Source organism: Triticum dicoccoides, chromosome 6B, assembly GCF_002162155.2.
Source record: "Triticum dicoccoides isolate Atlit2015 ecotype Zavitan chromosome 6B, WEW_v2.0, whole genome shotgun sequence".
In the NCBI taxonomy this organism is placed as follows: domain Eukaryota; kingdom Viridiplantae; phylum Streptophyta; class Magnoliopsida; order Poales; family Poaceae; genus Triticum; species Triticum dicoccoides.
Window position 1 is genome coordinate 155,442,516 of NC_041391.1, and position 19,183 is coordinate 155,461,698.

Genomic DNA, 19,183 nt, shown 5'->3' on the forward strand with positions numbered 1-19,183 from the left:
GACTTCGAAGCAACTCGGATACCACAAAAAAAACAAAACAAAGGATTTGGCTTGCAGAATAAGCCGGAAACAAACATATGATAGATCCCATATCGTATCATGTGTCTGTTGGAAAGATATCCTACGAGATTCTTGAATTCCCACTTATAAACTCCCGAAACTTTCTGGTTATGTAATTTGGTGTTGGGGATACATGGAAAGCAATATATATCTCACCCAAAACTAACAATCCCTACATCCAAGTTGTATCCATCCGTCAACACATAACCAAGAAAACTCCGGAAATCGTGTACCTCAACCTTCGAAAAGCATCCGTTATACGAGTTATGGCAATACTCCCAAACTCCCCAGTACTGGGTGGCGTCGAGGTTATCTCACCAACAACTGCATAAAAGAGATTTTCGATGTCGGCGAAACTCAGGTATTCCAGAACTGCAACGATAAAATTATGGCGACAACACCTCGGAGCTCAACTGCCCGGGACACTGCTACAACCCCTAAATGTCAGGAGGCACCAAGAACAATGTTCTCGTCATAATAATATCGGAACGATCCCAAGGTACCCGCGTGATCCTAAATTTTTTTTAGTGAAATTTGAGGCGAGGAAAGACAAAACATCTACGTCAGGAGGCCTCACCAGAGCGACGAAGGGACTGAGGAGTAAAAGGAATCCTACTCTCTGATATATATAATCCTTAAGACTCAAAACATTTTTGTTCTAGACTCAACAACGTCAGCGATTCGGTCAAGCAGGGGGCCCCTAAGTCGGGGATGGCTCTGATTACCAAGTTGTAACACCCACGATGCGGCTATATCTCTCACGTGTCGAGGCACGACTTAGAGGCATAACCGCATGGTGGTTTTGTCACAAGGAGGGTCATCTTCACACAATCCCATGTAATGAACAAGAATGGGATAAAGAGTTGGCTTATAATCGTCACTTCACACAATGAACATATAATTCATACATCATTCAAAGCACACACATAGTCCGACTACGGACGAAGCCAAAAGAAAAGAATATAACCCAACTGCTAGATCCCCGATCGTCCCAACTGGGCTCCACTATTGATCAACATGAAACGAAACATAGCAACGACCAAGATCTTCGTTGAGCTCCCATCTGAGCTCGGTTGCATCACTTGCACTGGTATCATCGGCACCTGCAACTGTTGTGATAGTATCTGGTGAGTCACAAGGACTCAGCAATCTTAAAACCCGCGAGATCAAGACTATTTAAGCTTATGGGTAGGAAGTGGTAATGAGGTGGAGTTGCAGCAAGCACTAAGCAAATATAGTGGCTAACATACGCAAATAAGAGCGAGAAGAGAAGCAACGGAACGGTCGAGTAGCTAGAAGTGATCAAGAAGTGATCCTGAAACTACTTACGCACAATCATAACACAAAGACCATGTTCACTTCCCGGACTCCGCCGAAAAGAGACCATCACGGCCACACACGCGGTTGATGCATTTAATTAAGTCAAGTGTCAAGTTCTTACAGCCGGATATTAACAAATTCCCATCTGCCATATAACCGCGGGCACGGCTCTCGAAAGTTTATACCCTGCAGGGGTGTCCCAACTTAGCCCATCACAAGCTCTCACGGTCAACGAAGGATATTCCTTCTCCCAGGAAGACCCGGTCAGTCTCGGAATCCCGGTTACAAGACATTTCTACAATGGTAAAACAGAACCAGCAAGACCACCTGACTGTGCCAACAAATCCCGATAGGAGCTGCACATATCTCGTTCTCAGTGCACAATGGATGAGCAATCCGTACAACTAAAACCAGACCTCAAGTTTCCTTGAGGGGGCGCTGCAAAGGGCTCTAGTTTGGACCAACAGTCAGAGGAACATTGGCCCCGGGGGGTTAAAATAAAGATGACCCTTGAGTCTGCAGAACCCAAGGGAAAAAGGCTTAGGTGGCAAATGTTAAAATCAAGGTTGGGCCTTGCTGGAGGAGTTTTATTCAAAGCGAACTGTCAAGAGGGTCCCATAAATCACCCAACCGCGTAAGGAAAGCAAAATCAAGGAACATAACACCGGTGACGGAAACTAAGGCGGCAAGAGTGGAACAAAACACCAGGCATAAGGCCGAGCCTTCCACCCTTTACCAAGTATATAGATGCATTAATTAAATAAGAGATATTGTGATATCCCAACATAATCCTGTCCATCATGGAACAATCTTCAACTCCACCTGCAACTAACAATGCTATAAGAGGGGCTGAGCAAAGCGGTAACATAGCCAAGCAATGGTTTGCTAGGAAGGGTGAAAAGGTTAGAGGCTGACATGGCAATTTGGGAGGCTTGATGAACAAGTGACAGGTAGCGCAGCATAGCGATAGAACGAAGCAACTAGCAAGCAAAGATAGAAGTGATATCGAGGGTAATGGTCATCTTGCCTGAAATCCCCCAAGGAAGAAGAACGAGTCCATGAAGAAGACAAACGGACGTAGTCGAACGGATCCTCACAACTCCGGAACGAAACCGAAGCTAACGAGAGAAGCAAACCGGAAAGAAGCAAACAACATAGTAAACACACAAGCATAAACATGGCATGATGCGCAAACAAGTATGATGCATGGCCGGTTTAATGAGGCATGGCAAAGTGCAACAAACAAAACTACAAGTTAAGTGGAGTTCAATATGCAACAAGGTGCATATTGACGAAACACCACATCAATTATTTGGTTCTCTCTCGGTTATGTACCCAACAATATTAAATGTTATTAAACATGACAAGAGGTGAAACATAGTAAAACTACCTAGCTAGGCAAGTTTAAATGAGGCCGGAAACAACAAACAACAATTCCGAAAAAATCCTCATGTCCATATTTCGAATTTGATACTGTTCTGCCCTAAAACATATTTTAATGTTATTAAACAGTACAACAAAGTGCACCAAGTTAATCTATGCATTTTCTACCCCATTTACATATAAAGAACATGTAAATTGGAGCTACAGTTATTTAGTTATGAAATAAATCATTTTAACATGGCATTTACACAAAATAATGCAAACAACAAGTTAAACATTTTTAACACGGATAAAAGTTGCATAATATGAAACTAGATGAAAAACTAAGCATTTTACATGTTTACAACATTTTAATCTGATGCACGGTTGATGAGTTATTAAATGCATGAACATTGAGGGTTTTATGTAAAACAGACGTTTCTGGGATAATAGCTAAATTCACAGATCTGGGAAAGAAACACATCGGGCTAAATTTGGGTGGACTGGGCGCTCACCATGGGCCAAGCCCAGTCGGTGGATGCGGCTGAGGGAAGCTGGCGGCAGCCTAGCGGGCAGGCCGGCTTGGGCGCACTGGGTCTGTGTGTGGCCCACCTGGCGCACGACAGGGAGCAGGTTCGAGCGCTGCCCATCTCGTTTGACAGGGACAGAGAGCGGCAGGTTCAGTGCAGGGGCGAAGCAGGGGACTTGGCGGGCGGAGCAGATGGTCCCCGGCGAGGTCACCGATGGCCGGGGACGGGGCTTGGCGAGGCGGCGGAGGCAGGGCTTGCCGGCGGAGCTTGGCGTGACGGCAGCGACCGGATCGAGGCGGAGGGAGTCAGATCCAGAGCGAAGTAGGCGAAGCGAACTGCTGGAGAGACGCTGTCCATGGTGGGCTTCCTGTGTTGAGAGATAGAGAGCGTAGCGTGAGGGAGGGAGAGAGAAACGACAGTGAAGAAGAAGAAAGAGAGAGAGGAAGGAGGTAGAGGAGCTGCGGCATGGTCCAGTCGGGCTCCGGCGGCTGGCCACGGTGGCGTTTGGCGACAGGAGGCTCGGGCTTGGTGCCGCGAGTGGAGAAAAGGAGCGGGCGCTGGGGTACGCTGCTGCTGTTGGATAGTGCGGAGGAGCACGGGCGGCGCGACGACGAAGACGGAGGGCGACGGGGTTGAGTGGACTCGCGCACGGGAGGAGAGGAGGAGGGCGCCGACGATGTTGCTGTTGCTGTCGCTGGCGGCGGTGAGCTTCGGCTCGAGGAGGCAAACGGGGTCGCGGCGACGGAAGGCTGCAGGAGACTGCGAGGACGGTGGGGTGGCTCGGGGCAGCGAAGGCAGAGGCGTGCGAGGCGGCGGCTGGTCTCGGGAGGAGCTCGCCTCCATGGGTCGACGAGGAGAGCAAGGAGGCTCAGGCGTGCGGCTGCAGGCGCGGTGGTGGGTCGGAGCGAGGTGGATCGAAGGGTGTGCTGGTTGGTGGGCTGGATCGGGAGGGGATCCCGAGGGGAAGATTTGGTTGGCGAAGGGACAAGCTCCCGAGAAACATGGGTGGCGGCGGCAGGAGGATTAGATGGATCGATCGAACAGGGCTAGGGTTAGGCTGCTACTTATAGCATTGGATTTTTGTTAGAGCTATTTTGGAGCTTCGATTAAAATCGAACGGTCGAGAATAAATAGCTTAGAAGAGTCCAACAAGAAACCGATAATGATTTAAGGATGATCTGGATCCAACGGTGATGACTGCCCGGATTGGGTCCGGGAAGTTTCGGATGCGCGCAAGGGTTTTGACGAAAGGCCAATGAAGACAAAGCGGTCAGAGAGAGGGTGATGAAGGCAAGGGAAGAAACGGCAACGACGAACGAATGCAAGTTTTTAAACATGACGGCAATGGAGTGCCGATACAATGCGAATGATGCGACGATGAATGCAACAAACAAATAAAACACACGGCGACAATGAAGAACATGGAAGGCGTTTGAAGCGTCGGTCTCGGGACGTCACAACACTGCCACGCGCGCATTTCCCTACCTCCTTGCCGCTTCCACCACTTTCTCGCCGCTTCAACGCCCCGCCACCATCGCGCCACCATGCCGCCGCGCCGCCGGGGATCATCTGGCTACCGCGGCGTCCGCCTGTGCCCCTCCGGCGCCTACTACGCCGAGATCCGGTCCGGCGACGTCCGCCTCGGCCTCGGCACGTTCGAGACCGCGCACGAGGCCGCCCGCACGTATGACACGGGGGCGTGGCACCTAGGGAGGCCTCGCGCACAGTTGAACTTTCACGGCGTCTACACGCGCGAGCAGGCGCAGCGCACCGCCCCTCCGCCTCGTCGGATTACAGACCAAGACCGTGAGGACCACCGTCGGCTGCAGCGCCGCCTCCTCATCACCGAGGAGGACGAGCGAGCCATGGCGGAGTGGCGCCGGTGCCACCCGGAGGACGTCACCGCCTAGAACGCCTTCTGAGCGGAGAGGACGGCAAGGCGCCGCGTGGAGCGTGCCGACAGGCATCGGCACAAGGCACTGGCCATATTGCAGTGTGATATCGTCGAGGCAGGCGGGACGTCGATCTTCTCCCCCGATGATGACCGTTGGGAAGACATCTGGCTCGATACCTCAGACAACACCACCGAGGATGATGATGATGATGAGGACGACTGGGAGTAGTTTCTAGTTGCACCGTAGTTTTTTTATCTAGTTGCACCGTAGTTCTTTATCTCTATGCTATGAGCTATGTAAAATATCTTTGTATCATTTTTTATCTATGCTATGAACTATGTATAGTTATCTATGAACAAAAAAATATGTATGCACCGTTAAAAAAAGTGTTTGTGCGATAGCGCGCGCTGCATTTTAGCGCGCCTGCTGGTGCTACGAGCGCGCTGCATTTTACTGCGTCTGCTGGAGCCAGCGCTCCCCGCCGCGCCAAACCAGACGATCGGCGCACTGCAAACTAAATTTTAGCGCGCCCCTCGTTTGGTGGCTGTTGGAGATGCTCTCAGAGAAGAAGATGTCGGGTTGATCACACTTACACACCCGCCTGAATCAACGGAATATTAAAATTGGCGCTAGCGTGCTAAAGAACCACTTGCCCAAAGAGGACAGATTCAACTCCCCCTACATTGACCACACAGGGAAAGACAACCATGTTCATTCGATCTAGTTGCTTGATCCACAATGCACGCATCGCCAAAGTCGGGAAGAGTTGGGGGAGATCTTATTGCGCACCGCCAATATCATCGCCCAAAAAAAATGAAGCGATGGATAACAAAGACCTACCTCCTCATCCGATCTCGTCACAAGACCCAATGTCTCCGAGCAGTTGGAACGCAAAAGAAGCCGGAGGGGGCCATTATTAAGGCCTTGTTCGGTAATCACCCACTCCCGGAACCTACAGAGCAGCGAAACCATAACTCCGCCATTTTAAATTGCAGCTCCGTCAACTCCGCTCCGAAGTTGTGGAGGGAGCGATACCAAACAACGCCTAAACATCCGCGTCAGCACCGTCGGAAGGGTCAAAGTGAGGAACATCAAAGAACAACTTGAAGCTCCAAGAAAGAGAAAAACTACAGCTCTCACCGGTAGATTAATTGTGGCTTCTCCGCACTCCCCATCGGCGTAACCGGCACAAGACGACGAAGGGTGATGGGGTGTGGGAACCCTAGATCTCCTGGGAGGGGTGGCGGCTGCTATAGCGTGTACTCGTGGTGCAAGGTCTTAATCAAAATTCAAATGGACCTTGCTTGATTGAAAAGGCTAGCTAGCTCGAATCGCGAAGAACAAGCACACAGAAAGTCAATATTAGCGGGTGATGGACGAAGTCGTGCCAATGCGAAGCGAGAGCACTTGAGATCAGAGACCGGTGAGCTGGCCACGGCAGAAGATATATAGCGGCCGGATACACCCTGCATGCCCAGACACCATCGGTGCACGCAGAGCAGCTCGATCAAGTCCAACTGTCCAAGTGCAGCTAGGCTAGGCAACAAGCTAAACAGTTCCAGCCCTAGACGGAAGGCCAGAGTGACCGGCCGGGGCCATGGCCGACCTCCTGTACCAGTCCATCCTACTCTCCGTCGTCGCGGTGGTGCTGCTCCAGGTCCTCAAGCTCCGCGTCCGGCCGAGACCGAGGACGCCGCCGGGCCCGTGGAGGCTGCCGGTCATCGGCAGCATGCACCACCTCCTGAACGTGCTCCCGCACCGCGCCCTCCGGGACCTGGCGGCCGTGCACGCTCCAGCTCGGGCAGACCCCTCTCGTGGTGGTGTCGTCGAGGGAGATGGCCCGCGAGGTGCTCAGGACGCACGACGCCAGCTTCGCCACCCGCCCCAAGCTCCTCGTCGGCGAGGTCGTCCTCTACAGCTACGCCGACATCCTCTTCTCGCCCTCCGGCACCTACTGGCGCAAGCTCCGGCAGCTCTGCGCCGCCGAGATACTCAGCCCGAGCCGCGTCCTTTCCTTCCGCCACATCCGGGAGCAAGAGGTACGTACGTCACCCGATCTTCACCAAATAATCGCATACACATGCATGCACGCAGCACGCGCCCCACTAGCTACGAATTATTTCCTCCGTTTCACTCTGTCCGTTCCTGAATATAATTCTTTTTAAAGATTTCAATATAAACCACGTAGGGAGCAATATGAGTGAATCTACACTCTAAAATACGTCTATATAGATCTGTACATAGTTCGTACTGAAATCTCTAAAAACGCTTATATTCAGAAACGGGGAGTAGAATATAAGTGCATCAGTTTTTATGAAAAATAAGCATTCAATATTTATGAAAAATAAACATTTATAAGTTTGACCAAGATTATACAGAGTAAAATATCAATACCTAATACAAAATATGCAAATATTTTGTATGATGGATTAAAGTATACAAATTTGATATTGTATATATTGATATTTTTTCCTAAAAACTGTATCAAACAAGTACAAGTTTGACTTTTGAAAATAAACGCAAACTGAGGGGTAGTTTTGATCTTGCTTTTCTGCCAGTTCTGTACGCACCCGGACTACATATGTATGTTTTAGCTCCGAAAAAAATGCTTTGGATACATAATACGGAATCCTTTCTGGACCCTTTTACCATGCAACAACAAAAAAGCAAATTTAGAAGAGAAGGTTGACACCATCTAACGGTTCTCTTTGGTGCAAATAATCTTAAGATTAAGTCAAGAGAATATTTTCACCAGCACATGCCTTTAAGGTTATTTTCACATGAGAAAACATTTAGATGAAGTTTCTTTGCAGGTGTTGTTTTCATCAAGTTTGAGTTGCTTATTACAATGTGTGCCACATGGTTATTTGCAAGTGTTGTTAAGCCATATTGCATGGATTGTTTTTTGATAGCACATGTGTGAAAACTTATTAAATAGGTTGATAAATCTAATAAAATTAATTTGGTGTTGTAAACATTGGCGCACTTTTCAGTAGACTTCATCAAATTTAATATGTTTGACTAAGGATAAAACTAGGACTTTAGTTAATTTGGATTGCAATACAGAAAATAGTTCTCCCTCCGTTTTTATTTACTCTGCATATTAGAGTTGACCGAAGTCAAACTTCGTAAAGTTTGACCAAGTTTATAAAAAACAATATAGACATTTATCATAATAAATCTACACGATGTGAAAGTACATTCATTTATAAATCTAATGTTGTTCATTTGTTATTGTATATCTTAATATTTTTGTTTATAAACTTGGTCAAAGTTGGTAAAGCTTGACTTTGACCAAACTAACATGCGAACTAAAAAAATTCAAAAAAAAAATATGCGAACTAAATAAAAACAGAGGGAGTACAAATCATGGTGCTAGATAGGAGATTAAAAAGGAAAATGCCTCGACAGACAATCTCTCGAACTACAAAATCTGGGTGCTACAAGTCAACAATAACGATTGCTCGGGTGCGACTATTAACTTGGTACTCCCACCATTTCTCAATGTAGTCCATATTTACATTTTTGAAAGTCAAAAATGTGTTTGTTTAACTAAGTTTTTGGAATAAAGTATCAACATGTAAAATATTAAATAAAAAATATACAAATAATGTAAGGATACTAATTTTGTATTGGGGACGCTGATTTTTTTTTCTTAAACTTGATCAAACATAGACATGTTGACTTTTTCTTTGAAGGAGACATGTTGACTTTTGAAAACGAAATATGCACTATACTCCATTACGGAATGAAGGAAGTACTAACGACCGGGCGCAAAGTAAAAGACAAGTGGAAAAAGATCTAGTGTGACGTACGTATCAGACAAGTTCAGACAGATGCTTCAGTCTCGTTCAAACGTGGGAAGAAATAAATTAAGCAGACGGTGCTGACTGCTGAGCGTGTGACAAGTGACATCCATCACAGAGAACTAATATACTCTGCTACCTGTTGTCCATGTACAGGTGAGGAATCAGGTACGAGACATCCATGGGGTCGGGCCATCGACGCCGGTGGACGTCACCGCGATTTTCTCCGGGCTAGCGATCAGCATCATCTCCCGCGCGTCCTTCGGGAACAAGCAGAGGAACGCACGTGAGTTCCTGTCGGCGGTCAAGACCGGGGTCACGCTCGCCAGCGGCTTCAAAATCCCCGACCTCTTCCCGGCATGGCGGTCCGTGCTCGCCAGGGCGACCGGCATGCGCCGCGCCTTGGAGGACGTCCACGGGACGATCGACTCAAGCCTGGACGAGGTCATAGAAGAGAGGAAATGTGTCCGGCAGGACAAGGCCAGGAGCGGCGGCGCGTCGGCCGCCGTCGAGGAGAACCTCGTCGACGTGCTCATCGGCCTGCAGGAGAAAAGCGGGCTGCACCACCTGAGCACCAACAGCATCAAGGGCGTCATAGTCGACATGTTCGTGGCCGGGACCGGCACGATATCGTCGTCGCTGGACTGGGGCATGGCGGAGCTGATGCGGAGCCCGAGGGTGATGGACAAGCTGCAGCGCGAGCTCCGGGAGGCGTTTCCCGGCAGGACGGCCATCGGCGAGCGCGACATTGATTCAGGCAACCTCCCCTACCTGAAGCTCGTCATCAAAGAGAACCTCCGGCTGCACCCGCCGGCGCCGCTCCTGGTCCCACGGGAGAGCATCCACGCGTGCGAGCTCGACGGGTACGTGATTCCGGCGGGCTCGCGTGTCATCGTGACTGCCTGGGCCATCGGGAGAGATCCGAGGTACTGGGGAGACGACGCAGAGGAGTTCAAGCCCGAGCGGTTTGCGGACAGCTCCGTCGATTTCACGGGGAGCAGCTACGAGTTTCTGCCGTTCGGGGCTGGCCGGAGGATGTGCCCGGGCGTCTCGTACAGCCTCCCCTTCCTGCAAATGGCGCTCGTGCAGCTCTGCTACCACTTCGACTGGTCTCTGCCTGAGGGCGTCGTCGAGGTGGACATGACGGAGGCGGATGGCCTCGGCCTACGCCGTAAGTCGCCGTTGCGGCTCTGTGCAACACCGTTCGTCCCCGAGTCAGCGTGTCGATAACTTGATATATATGTTATAGGGGTATTTGTATTTATTTTTGAAAGAAGTTCATATTACAACCCTGAACTACCACCGAAGTATAATGTACAACCTTGAACTTCAAAACTGTCTGTTTTGCTACCCTGAACTTTCAAAGTCGGACAAAAACCAACACTCTTCACCTCAAATCATTTTTTTGGCTGGTTTTCAATGGTTGACTGGCTAGTCAGCGCCTAGTCAGCTGCCATGTCAGCATGGGCACTAAACCAATCACATCTCTTTCTCTCTATTCAGTTCCTCCCCACCCGACCCCACATCTCAACACGCATCCCCGCTGCCGTCCCCTCGTACCCCGTCCCGACTAGCTCCACCGCCGGCCACCGGCGAAGACCAGCGCCACCCCATGTTCCCTCTCCCCCGCACTGTCCGAGTAGGAGGACGCTTCCACTCCTTCTGTCCTCCAGCTTCACGTTGTCCGAGTCATTGAACAACGACGACATTGATGCAGAGTTCACAGCTGTTACCTTTGCCAGATTTGGAGAAGGAGGCCCTCACGACTAGAATTGAGGGAGGTAAATTGGGTGGCCGTGTCGTGCTATGGGAAGCGGCGGCGGCGGAGCTGCTCGGCCAGCGCAACGGCGGAGTCATGGTGCCGCCGAGCATGGCGCAACGGCCTGCGAGATGCTAGCGCTGGACAGCGGACGAACCGGGCGGCAGCTTGCAGCTGCGCGCAAGGGATGGCCTGGGCGCGCCGTTCAGAGAGGAGGCTGTGCGGCGGCGCTTGTGCAGGCTGCCAATTGGGCGGCCGGGTCGAGTAGGTGACCCCGGCATCCACGGTGAGGTAGGCTGGGACTCCCCACCCCGCCCCCACCCCCAGCAAACGTTCGCTAGTTAGCATTACTGAAAATAAATTGGTTGTATATTTTTTAAGGCAAACAAATTGGGATATTTTCCCCATCCATTTAGGCATTTACATTTTAATTCGGATGTTTACTTGACATATCGGTGTTTTCTTAAATACTACAATACCAGATATTTCAGGTTATTCACTGTCACTTTCCACGCGACCACGCCTATGGGTTGGAATTTTTGGTAGGAGATACTGTAGCTCTAAGATCTTTCCCCTGACTAAGCATCTGGGATGACTGGTTGGTACACGCCCTGAGCAGCCGCCGAGCTTTCGGTGGCAGTGTACGGCGCCTAGAGCTTGATATTATAACAGAAAGATCGGAAGATATTTGTTGCCACGGATTGAAAAGCTGAAAGGGATGGGTGATGGGCTGATGCGTGATGGCTACAGCATCTTCCGTCAAACTATTTCTTCTCGTCTACCTGCAGGATCCCAACTCCCAACACCAATTCCTTCAGCTTCCATTCTTCATCAGGCTAACAGGGAGAAGCTTCTGCATCACAGCATCATCAGGGTAAGCTTACTCTCTTCAGTTCTCTTCATTTTCTTCTCCCCGTTGGAAGTTCTGGGCCTTTATTTCGGGCCATGCTTGCAGAAGGGAGGTGCCTCTCGGTCGTGTGTTCTTGGATGCGATGGTGCCATGGAGGATGGAGGCGCGCCTGGCCGAGACCGTGTGGGTGGTGCTCCTCGGCTGGCTCTCCTCCTGCCTCACCGTCGCCGGCGACGTCGCTCGCGCGCTCAGAAGCAGCGATCTCTCCATCTAAAAGCCATTTTCGACATCGCCAGCGGCAAAGAACCGACTCCGCGTGGCGCTCCATTTGGCGTACAGAGAAACAAGATTGCAGGGTAACCAGTAACCAGTCTGTAGACAGAGTTTCATCCATAATTGGACGAGTTTGATGTAAAAGTGAAATCTTCATATAGCATAGATGTAAAATCTTGTGTCAAGCAGAGAAATAGCTATCGCTCAGAGTGTCCTGACTTTCTAACACAGATAGCACTGAAGGGACTAATATGGCTGCTGCATCTGACGAACTACGGAGAAAACTTTGATAACTAGCCTTTGCAAGGTGGAGTGGTATCTCATATATATACGGATTGTAACACTGTTCGAGGCAAGATGCTATCGCCGCCCTTTTGATTTCTTGAAAGACCTCGGTTTTCGGCGACCTCTTGGAGCTTCCTCCTCTTCTTCATCCTCGTCCTCCGCTTTCCTCCTCCTCTTGTGACCACCGTCCTCCTTCAGTTTCTGTCAGATAATAACAAATCAATGTTAACTGGCGTCGGTGCAGCTGCCACAGCACTTACGGAAGACGATTGTGGGCACTTTAAATTGATTGCTACGTGGAGTACATACCGTCAGTGCAATCCTCTTTGAATCGGATATATGCTCACGAAGTATCAGGATCTCATCGGCGTCTGCCGTCCGTACAAGAATTTCCTTTCCTGCGAAAATAGGTGATGACTTCAGAAAGAAATCTCCAGTTATGTGTGCAAGGGAGACAAGCAACAAGGGAAACTATTACCGAGGAGCGCCTCGATCATCTTAAACCACAGACTCTCGTACTGATTCACAAAAGATACAGCATAACCCGATTGCCCTGCACGCGCAGTCCTACCGACCCGATGTACATAATCCTGCATTTGGTGCGGTATAAGATTTAGAATCAATGACAACACAAATGCACGATCTTCTCGACAATAAAGGCAATATGCGTTGAATGAGATAGAAAACCTTAGAATTCATTGGAATATCATAATTCATAACCACATCAACTCCTTGAATGTCAAGACCGCGGCTCGCCACGTCGGTGCAGATAAGGATGTTGAATTCCTTTGCTTTGAACTTGTTTAAAGCGCCTAGTCTTTTGTCCTGATAAAGAGAAGAAAAAGTTTAATTATTTGTGGTGGGAAAACTAACATGTCCAAGATGGAGCTCACTTGTATCTCCTCAAAAGGCTGCCTAATGTGTGAATGGTGAAATCAAATACTTTTGTTAAGAAAAGTTAAGAAAGAAAACCTGACTCATCTGGCCACTGATAGAGAGAGCTTTAAAACCAAGATTCCTTAAAGTGAGAGCAAGGAGTCTTGTTGTCTCACAGGTCCGCACGAAGATCATGGTCATGCTCCCTGGCAACTTATTCAGAACATGAACAAGATAACAATCCTGAAACCGAAAATGACAAACAAACAATAAAGGGAAATCAGTACTCCAACCACTGATGGTGAATAGAGAAATATAATCTCAAAACAGAACATGTATTGTTCTTTCTGTTTTTTCTTTCCTTTTCTCCTTTTTTCCCCTTTCTCCTTGTAACTTACTCACAATTATTAATAGAAAATTACCATAGAACAATTGCTCTACGGTCCGGGCTTCAAAAAAAAATAAACAGAACATGTATGTAATTAAACTAATCTCCTGAAGTCAAGGGTATAAGCATCGGCATTCTTTATCAGGATTGTTTATTAAATGTAGGAGAATCTCGGTCCAAGGGTTTCAAAACGGGCTTAATCAGTACTGCGATTTTTCTGTTAAAAGAAGTCCAAAGAGATAACGCAGGCCTGCAATTTATCACACAGGTCCTGGTATTGAGAAAAATAAACGGGACTTTGCACTTCTTAAATACATTATTATATTAATAAGTGCGAGAACTAACCTTGTAATCTGCAGGAACGAAATACCACTCTTCTTTAAGTGTGTCCACTGTAGAATATTTGGAGGATACTTCCACCTGTTCCCCAAAAAACCTCCTATTCTATTAGTAAGAGTAAGAGGGCTCCGCAAAAGGTCCACTACAAAGAAGAATGGTTACCTTGACAGGGTTTCTGAGACAAGCACGTTGCAGTTTGCTTACCTGCAAAGAAAACCCGTAAGCTATTCTGCATTCAGTCAAACAAAAACACATAGGTAGCAAAGCCGTGAAGCACCAATTAGAAAAATAAGGATATTCATGAGTCATGACTAGAAACATCATTGCTGCAACTTGGAAGAGCAAGTTCAAGTAGTAGTCCTAGAAATACAAAGAGATGCTCAGTTCAGCAGAATCAGTGCGATTATATCACAAACTGTCAACTTTTGCAGTATATCTCAAGACTTCGCAGTGTAATCACCAAACAAAGCGGTAAACAAGGCCACATCAATCTGATAAATACAACAATGGCAGATTATTGATGTTTTAGTTCGTGTGGTTCACTGAATCAGAAAACCATTAAAAGAACTTCCCGAGTATCCACCAACCTTTTTGGTCATTGTGGCTGAAAAAAGGTAAGTTATCCTTTCTTTAGGAATGACATTCAGAATCTCATCAAGTGATTCCTTGAACTCCAAATTAAGTAATTTATCAGCTTCATCAAGTACCTAGAAAACCAGAAGATTGAGCACACGTCAAAATAAAAGCATCCGGGATTAAATTAGTTGGTATAGTTTATCCAAATTGTGGAGGTATGCGCTAGTTATGTCAAGAAATAGTTGACAATGAAAGTTCCGAAGAGCTTAACCACCACATATATTATGATCAGTAACTACAGTACATTGCTTCTACTTACAACTAAGTAACTATTACAACAACAAGTCAAGCATATGGAAAACGACTACTGATTCATTTATGTATTGCTAGTTCATAACGCATACGTTGGGGTGGTTCAGTTTGACAAAACAGGCTTTAAGTAATTAACAACAACAACAACAAAGCCTTTAGTCCCAAACAAGTTGGGGTAGGCTAGAGGTGAAACCCATAAGATCTCGCAACCAACTCATGGCTCTGGCACATGGATAGCAAGCTTCAGGATAGCAGTGCCTGGAAAATGTAAGTTTCCACTTTAACAGGTGAGGAAGGTTTTGTGAGAAGCCACCTTTCTATATTACACATTGCACATTACTCCGTTCTATAATGCAGGTTCTATCTGTAACAACTAGATATGATTTTTCAACTGTCAAAAGTGAAAATTCAACTTACCAAAATCATGTACCTGACATCCAACAATCAGAATGATCTAGGTATAAATGCAACAGCAGGATAATGTAAATTAAAAAAAGGGTACAAAGCAAAGAATGCGTACCAAGTATTTCAGTTTAGTTAGGCTAAAACCTTTTGTATCTTTCAAATGGTCCAAAAGACGGCCAGGAGTTCCAACCTGCATTTTGGAGGAAATGATACATAAAACAAGCTAAGTTCTGATATAGACAGTTTTCCAATGTCATGGAAGAGAACAAAAGCTCTTTTTGTCTGCGATGGAAGGTCTTGGCCTTATCTTGCACACCCAAGTCCCATGTCTGCTAGACTCCATAAGCCACATATACAAAATTCAGTGAAATGACGCGTCTTGGGTCTTATAAGGTAGCACTTGTCATCACAGTGGCTTTCAAAACTAAAAGTGCTTATAATACTCCCTCTATTCCAAAATATAGTGCATATAGATATGGTATCTGTTAAAAAAAATCTAAAAACTGTCAAACTTGACAAAGTTGGACTTAGGAGTTAGGAAAAAATCTATATGCATTATATTTTGGAATGGAAGGAGTATATTAACTTCAGGTATATTATCGATCAATAAATCCCTGAAGTGTATTCACAAACATAATTACTAGAGATGGTAAGCTAAGTTAAAAGGCCCAATAAGCTGGCTAATTGGAGAAGGTTCAGGTTGGCCGAAAGGGTCTTTAAAGTCCAAAGAGTTAATACATGCTAATACTGGTGTCAGAGCTTTTATGCTCCAGGATTAAAAGGATCTGTGTTGATGGTTGAGTGTGGATTTTTGCCCGAGCAAATCAACATGTATGTCCTACATATTCAACCTTGCTTGCAGTTTCAAAGCACAAAGTATCCTGAACATATATTGTCTTAGGTTAGGATTGGGTAGAGAATACTCACCACAATATGTGGACGTTTTGCAATGGATAACACTTGCTGCATCCGGTCAACTCCTCCAACAAGCTGGAAAAGGGAAAATATCTCAACTGAAAATGATTCATGTAACTCAATATATAGTCTCATGCATGATGACGGATACTTGATTTGAGTTAGTAGCATGGTCACCAAGAAACATCTTAATGCAATAGAAGACAGCAAATTTCATCAAATTATATTAAGCAGAAGTAACCAATATCAAAGAGAATAGTGATGCAGTCTTGTCGTAGTGGAGGAGAAAGGTCATCAACAAACATTGAAATTGTCGGTATGGGCTCGTATAGCAACAAGCTGATGCAATGAAATTATGATCTTTAAAACTATATCTTTAAACTATAGATACAACCATGTTTCACTGTGCTTTGGCTTCGCCACACTTTAGTACCCTCAAGCTAACCAAACCAAAGGGAGTAGCCAACAATTCACAACCAGCAATTACAACAGTTAGTTAAATGAGAAGTATGATCCGCACAAGGACATGTAGCATGTTCCAGTATGTGCATCCAATTAGTAGTCGGAAAATAATTCATATCAGAAACAAATAAAGAGTCAGTTGTATCAACACCACTTACCACTGAGCAAACCAAGCCAATCGCTGACCCCAACGCCTCGAACTGCTCCGCAATCTGAATCGCTAGCTCCCTGAACCACCACAGCCGCACGGTAAGCTCCCACACAGACACAAGCTAGCGAGAAGAAAATGTGCCACAAGAAGGAGAAAGGAAAATAAGAAGTTGACCTCGTGGGCAACATGACGCAGGCGAAGAAGGGCTGGGGGTGCTCGATCAGCGCCTGGATAATCGGCAGCGCAAAGGCACCTGTCTTCCCCGACCCCGTCTGTCCCAGACCAATCAGGTCCCTGCCTGCACCCAAAACCGAACTCGAATATATCAACAATCCGCGACCATCAAAATTGCACATATACATGGCTGAAGATGATGCTGGTACCTTTGAGAGCGTAGGGGATGGCCCCCGCCTGGATCTTCGTGGGCTGCTTCCACCCCATGGCGTCACACGCCTCCACCAGCTCGGGGCAGATGCCCAGCTCCGCAAACGTCAACGCCTCGGCAGCCGGTTCTGGCTCCGGCTCCGGCTCCGCCTGCTGCACCTTGCCACCCCCGGCGACCTCCTTATCCACCGTCATGGCTACAAGCGTGATTTTTCTCTGTGAGACGTGGCGCGCGGTAGATTTATGAAGTGGACATAACATGCGAGTGCTCTTGTATACATAACAAAAATGTGGACATGGCAAACCTAAACAAATGCTCGCATGATAGAAGTGCTGTCGTACACACACATAACAAAATAGGTGGACATGACTGTTTTATGAACATAAACAAAATTGTTCGTGTTTTATGGTGTCGCTGTCATGTAGATAGCAGTTTTATGTTGTTGATATCATAAACATAGCGGTGTCGTAGTTCTTGTTGTCATTAGCACACATGTTAGGCTAGCAGGAACATTACATCACACACATCCACCAGCATGAACATCCACAGCCCAAAGCACACACAGCCACAGCCGAATTGCACACACATCCACATCCAGCACATGCTCACCTTGAGTTCTCTAAAAAAAAACGCATGCTCACCTTGGGAGGGCAGAGAACGAGCTCCGGGGAGGTGGTCGGGGAGGAGCTCCGGGAGGGAGATCGAGGTCGAGGGCGGCGTAGGGGAGGTGCGGGCCGGGAACGAGAGCGGCGATGCGGGCTCGTCCCGAAGTTCTGGTGCGCGCCGGAGGCGGAGATCGAGTCGCGGCGGCGGTCGGGTGGGGAATTTTGGAGGAGAAGGGCTGCCGCTTGCGGACGCACTGGTTATGCGACGGGAGAAGGAACTTGGCGCACACGGCGGCGGAGTCGGCGCGGCGGCATACACGAAGCGGAAGGGATGCCTCGTGGACCGGCTTGATCGGCCCAGTCACTTGGGCAGGCTGGCCCTGTAATATGAGCAGCCTCGGTCGCGTACGCATGATGGACCGGTTTCCGTTCATCTTTCCTTTTTTTTTTAGTTTTCTATATATTTCCTTTTCCAAATTTAAACCTAATTCGAAATGTTAAATTAAATACTTATTCATGTGATATGGAAAAAATGTTTAGCAAACTCTAAAAATTTGCATGTCATTTATAAGTTGTTCATGTATTTTATATAAACAATATGTAATTAACATAATCTTCACAAAATTTTAAAAAACCTTCATGTAATGAAAAACTATTCACGACTTTTAAAATAATATATGGGAAACGCTTGGCTTCCGTCGGCTGATCGGATGTGGGCGTCTGTCGCCTCGTCCGTGTGACGCGTGTCCTGCGGGGCTCACCTCGCATTGTCTCTTGCGATTTTGCAACTGAGCCCTTGTTGCAGTCTGCCCATCCCAACAACTCATATGTTGCAGGATCTGGATCTGGAGTCTTTCTGCAACATCATCTATGTTGCAAAAAAGTGAAGATGGGAAAATGGTCTGCAACAAAATCTCTATTGAACATTTCTGCAACATGACCTCTGTTGCGAACGGTTCTACAACACTGACTTTGTTGCGATAATAAGAACAGGGCTAGGCCATTTGGATGGACCAGATCTGACGGGCCCTGAGGTGGTGGATCTTCTCAGATTATCCATCGATGGACGTGTAGTGTTGCCCATAATATATTGGAGTTTGAAATAAATGTTTGAGTCTTACAAATTTAAAAATTAAACAAAGGTTTTCATTTATTTATTTAAATCATCACAACTTCAAAACATATTCATGATTGTCATGTATTAAAAAAGATCATTGTTTACAAAATTATTTTGAAATAATTAATTAAAATTAAATGGTTGTGCACTTTTAAAAAGTGAGTTAAGAATTTTAGAAAATTAAAATATGCAGTTTTTAATGAAAAAATTGCCATGTATGAAAAGATGCTCACTATGTATTTAAAAAATGTTCATTTGTGTTGGAAAATTGTTTATATATACAAACATTTTGTTTAAAAATAGAAAAATAAGACAATAAATAAGAATAAAAAAGGGAAATGCAAATAAAAATAAAAGGGGAGAATAACTCTGAACAAAAAAGGAAAACCAGAAGAAATCGGCAAGCTAAAAATAAACCAAAAAAATGAAAGCAAGACTGAAGAAAAATATTGGGAAGCATATAGGCTACCACCCACTCGAAAATCAGACTTATGGGATGGCCCATATGCCCC

General features: G+C 46.7%; 2 protein-coding genes and 1 pseudogene across 2 annotated transcripts; 2 read left to right on the plus strand and 1 right to left on the minus strand.

The window, feature by feature from the left end:
- Positions 1 to 6,764: 6,764 nt before the first annotated feature.
- Positions 6,765 to 10,203, plus strand: LOC119320944 (annotated as a pseudogene).
- A 987-nt stretch (positions 10,204 to 11,190) lies between these two features.
- LOC119320087 lies at positions 11,191 to 12,105 on the plus strand. Its single transcript, XM_037594218.1, has 2 exons — positions 11,191 to 11,606; positions 11,688 to 12,105. The coding sequence occupies exons 1-2, from the start codon at positions 11,473 to 11,475 to the stop codon at positions 11,854 to 11,856; spliced, it is 303 nt and encodes a 100-aa protein (XP_037450115.1). The 5' UTR covers positions 11,191 to 11,472; the 3' UTR covers positions 11,857 to 12,105.
- Positions 12,059 to 17,859, minus strand: LOC119320086 (DEAD-box ATP-dependent RNA helicase 10-like). Its single transcript, XM_037594217.1, has 14 exons — positions 17,591 to 17,859; positions 16,948 to 17,164; positions 16,739 to 16,862; positions 16,572 to 16,641; positions 15,964 to 16,026; positions 15,152 to 15,226; positions 14,331 to 14,450; positions 13,906 to 13,947; positions 13,750 to 13,824; positions 13,113 to 13,259; positions 12,828 to 12,965; positions 12,619 to 12,730; positions 12,450 to 12,538; positions 12,059 to 12,341 (listed from the first exon to the last, which is right to left on the minus strand). Exons 2-14 carry the CDS (start codon positions 17,141 to 17,143, stop codon positions 12,216 to 12,218), a joined length of 1,377 nt encoding a protein of 458 aa, XP_037450114.1. The 5' UTR covers positions 17,144 to 17,164; positions 17,591 to 17,859; the 3' UTR covers positions 12,059 to 12,215.
- Between the last annotated feature and the right edge of the window lie 1,324 nt (positions 17,860 to 19,183).

Coding starts and splice junctions, on each gene's coding strand:
- LOC119320086 (XM_037594217.1), bottom strand. CDS start 17,143: ATGACGGTGGATAAGGAGGTCGCCGGGGGTGGCAAGGTGCAGCAGGCG. Junction 14,451..15,151: donor TAACTAAACTGAAATACTTG/GTACGCATTCTT, acceptor CTGGTTTTCTAG/GTACTTGATGAAGCTGATAA. Junction 13,260..13,749: donor TCGTTCCTGCAGATTACAAG/GTTAGTTCTCGC, acceptor TTTCGGTTTCAG/GATTGTTATCTTGTTCATGT.
- LOC119320087 (XM_037594218.1), top strand. CDS start 11,473: ATGGCTACAGCATCTTCCGTCAAACTATTTCTTCTCGTCTACCTGCAG. Junction 11,607..11,687: donor TGCATCACAGCATCATCAGG/GTAAGCTTACTC, acceptor CCATGCTTGCAG/AAGGGAGGTGCCTCTCGGTC.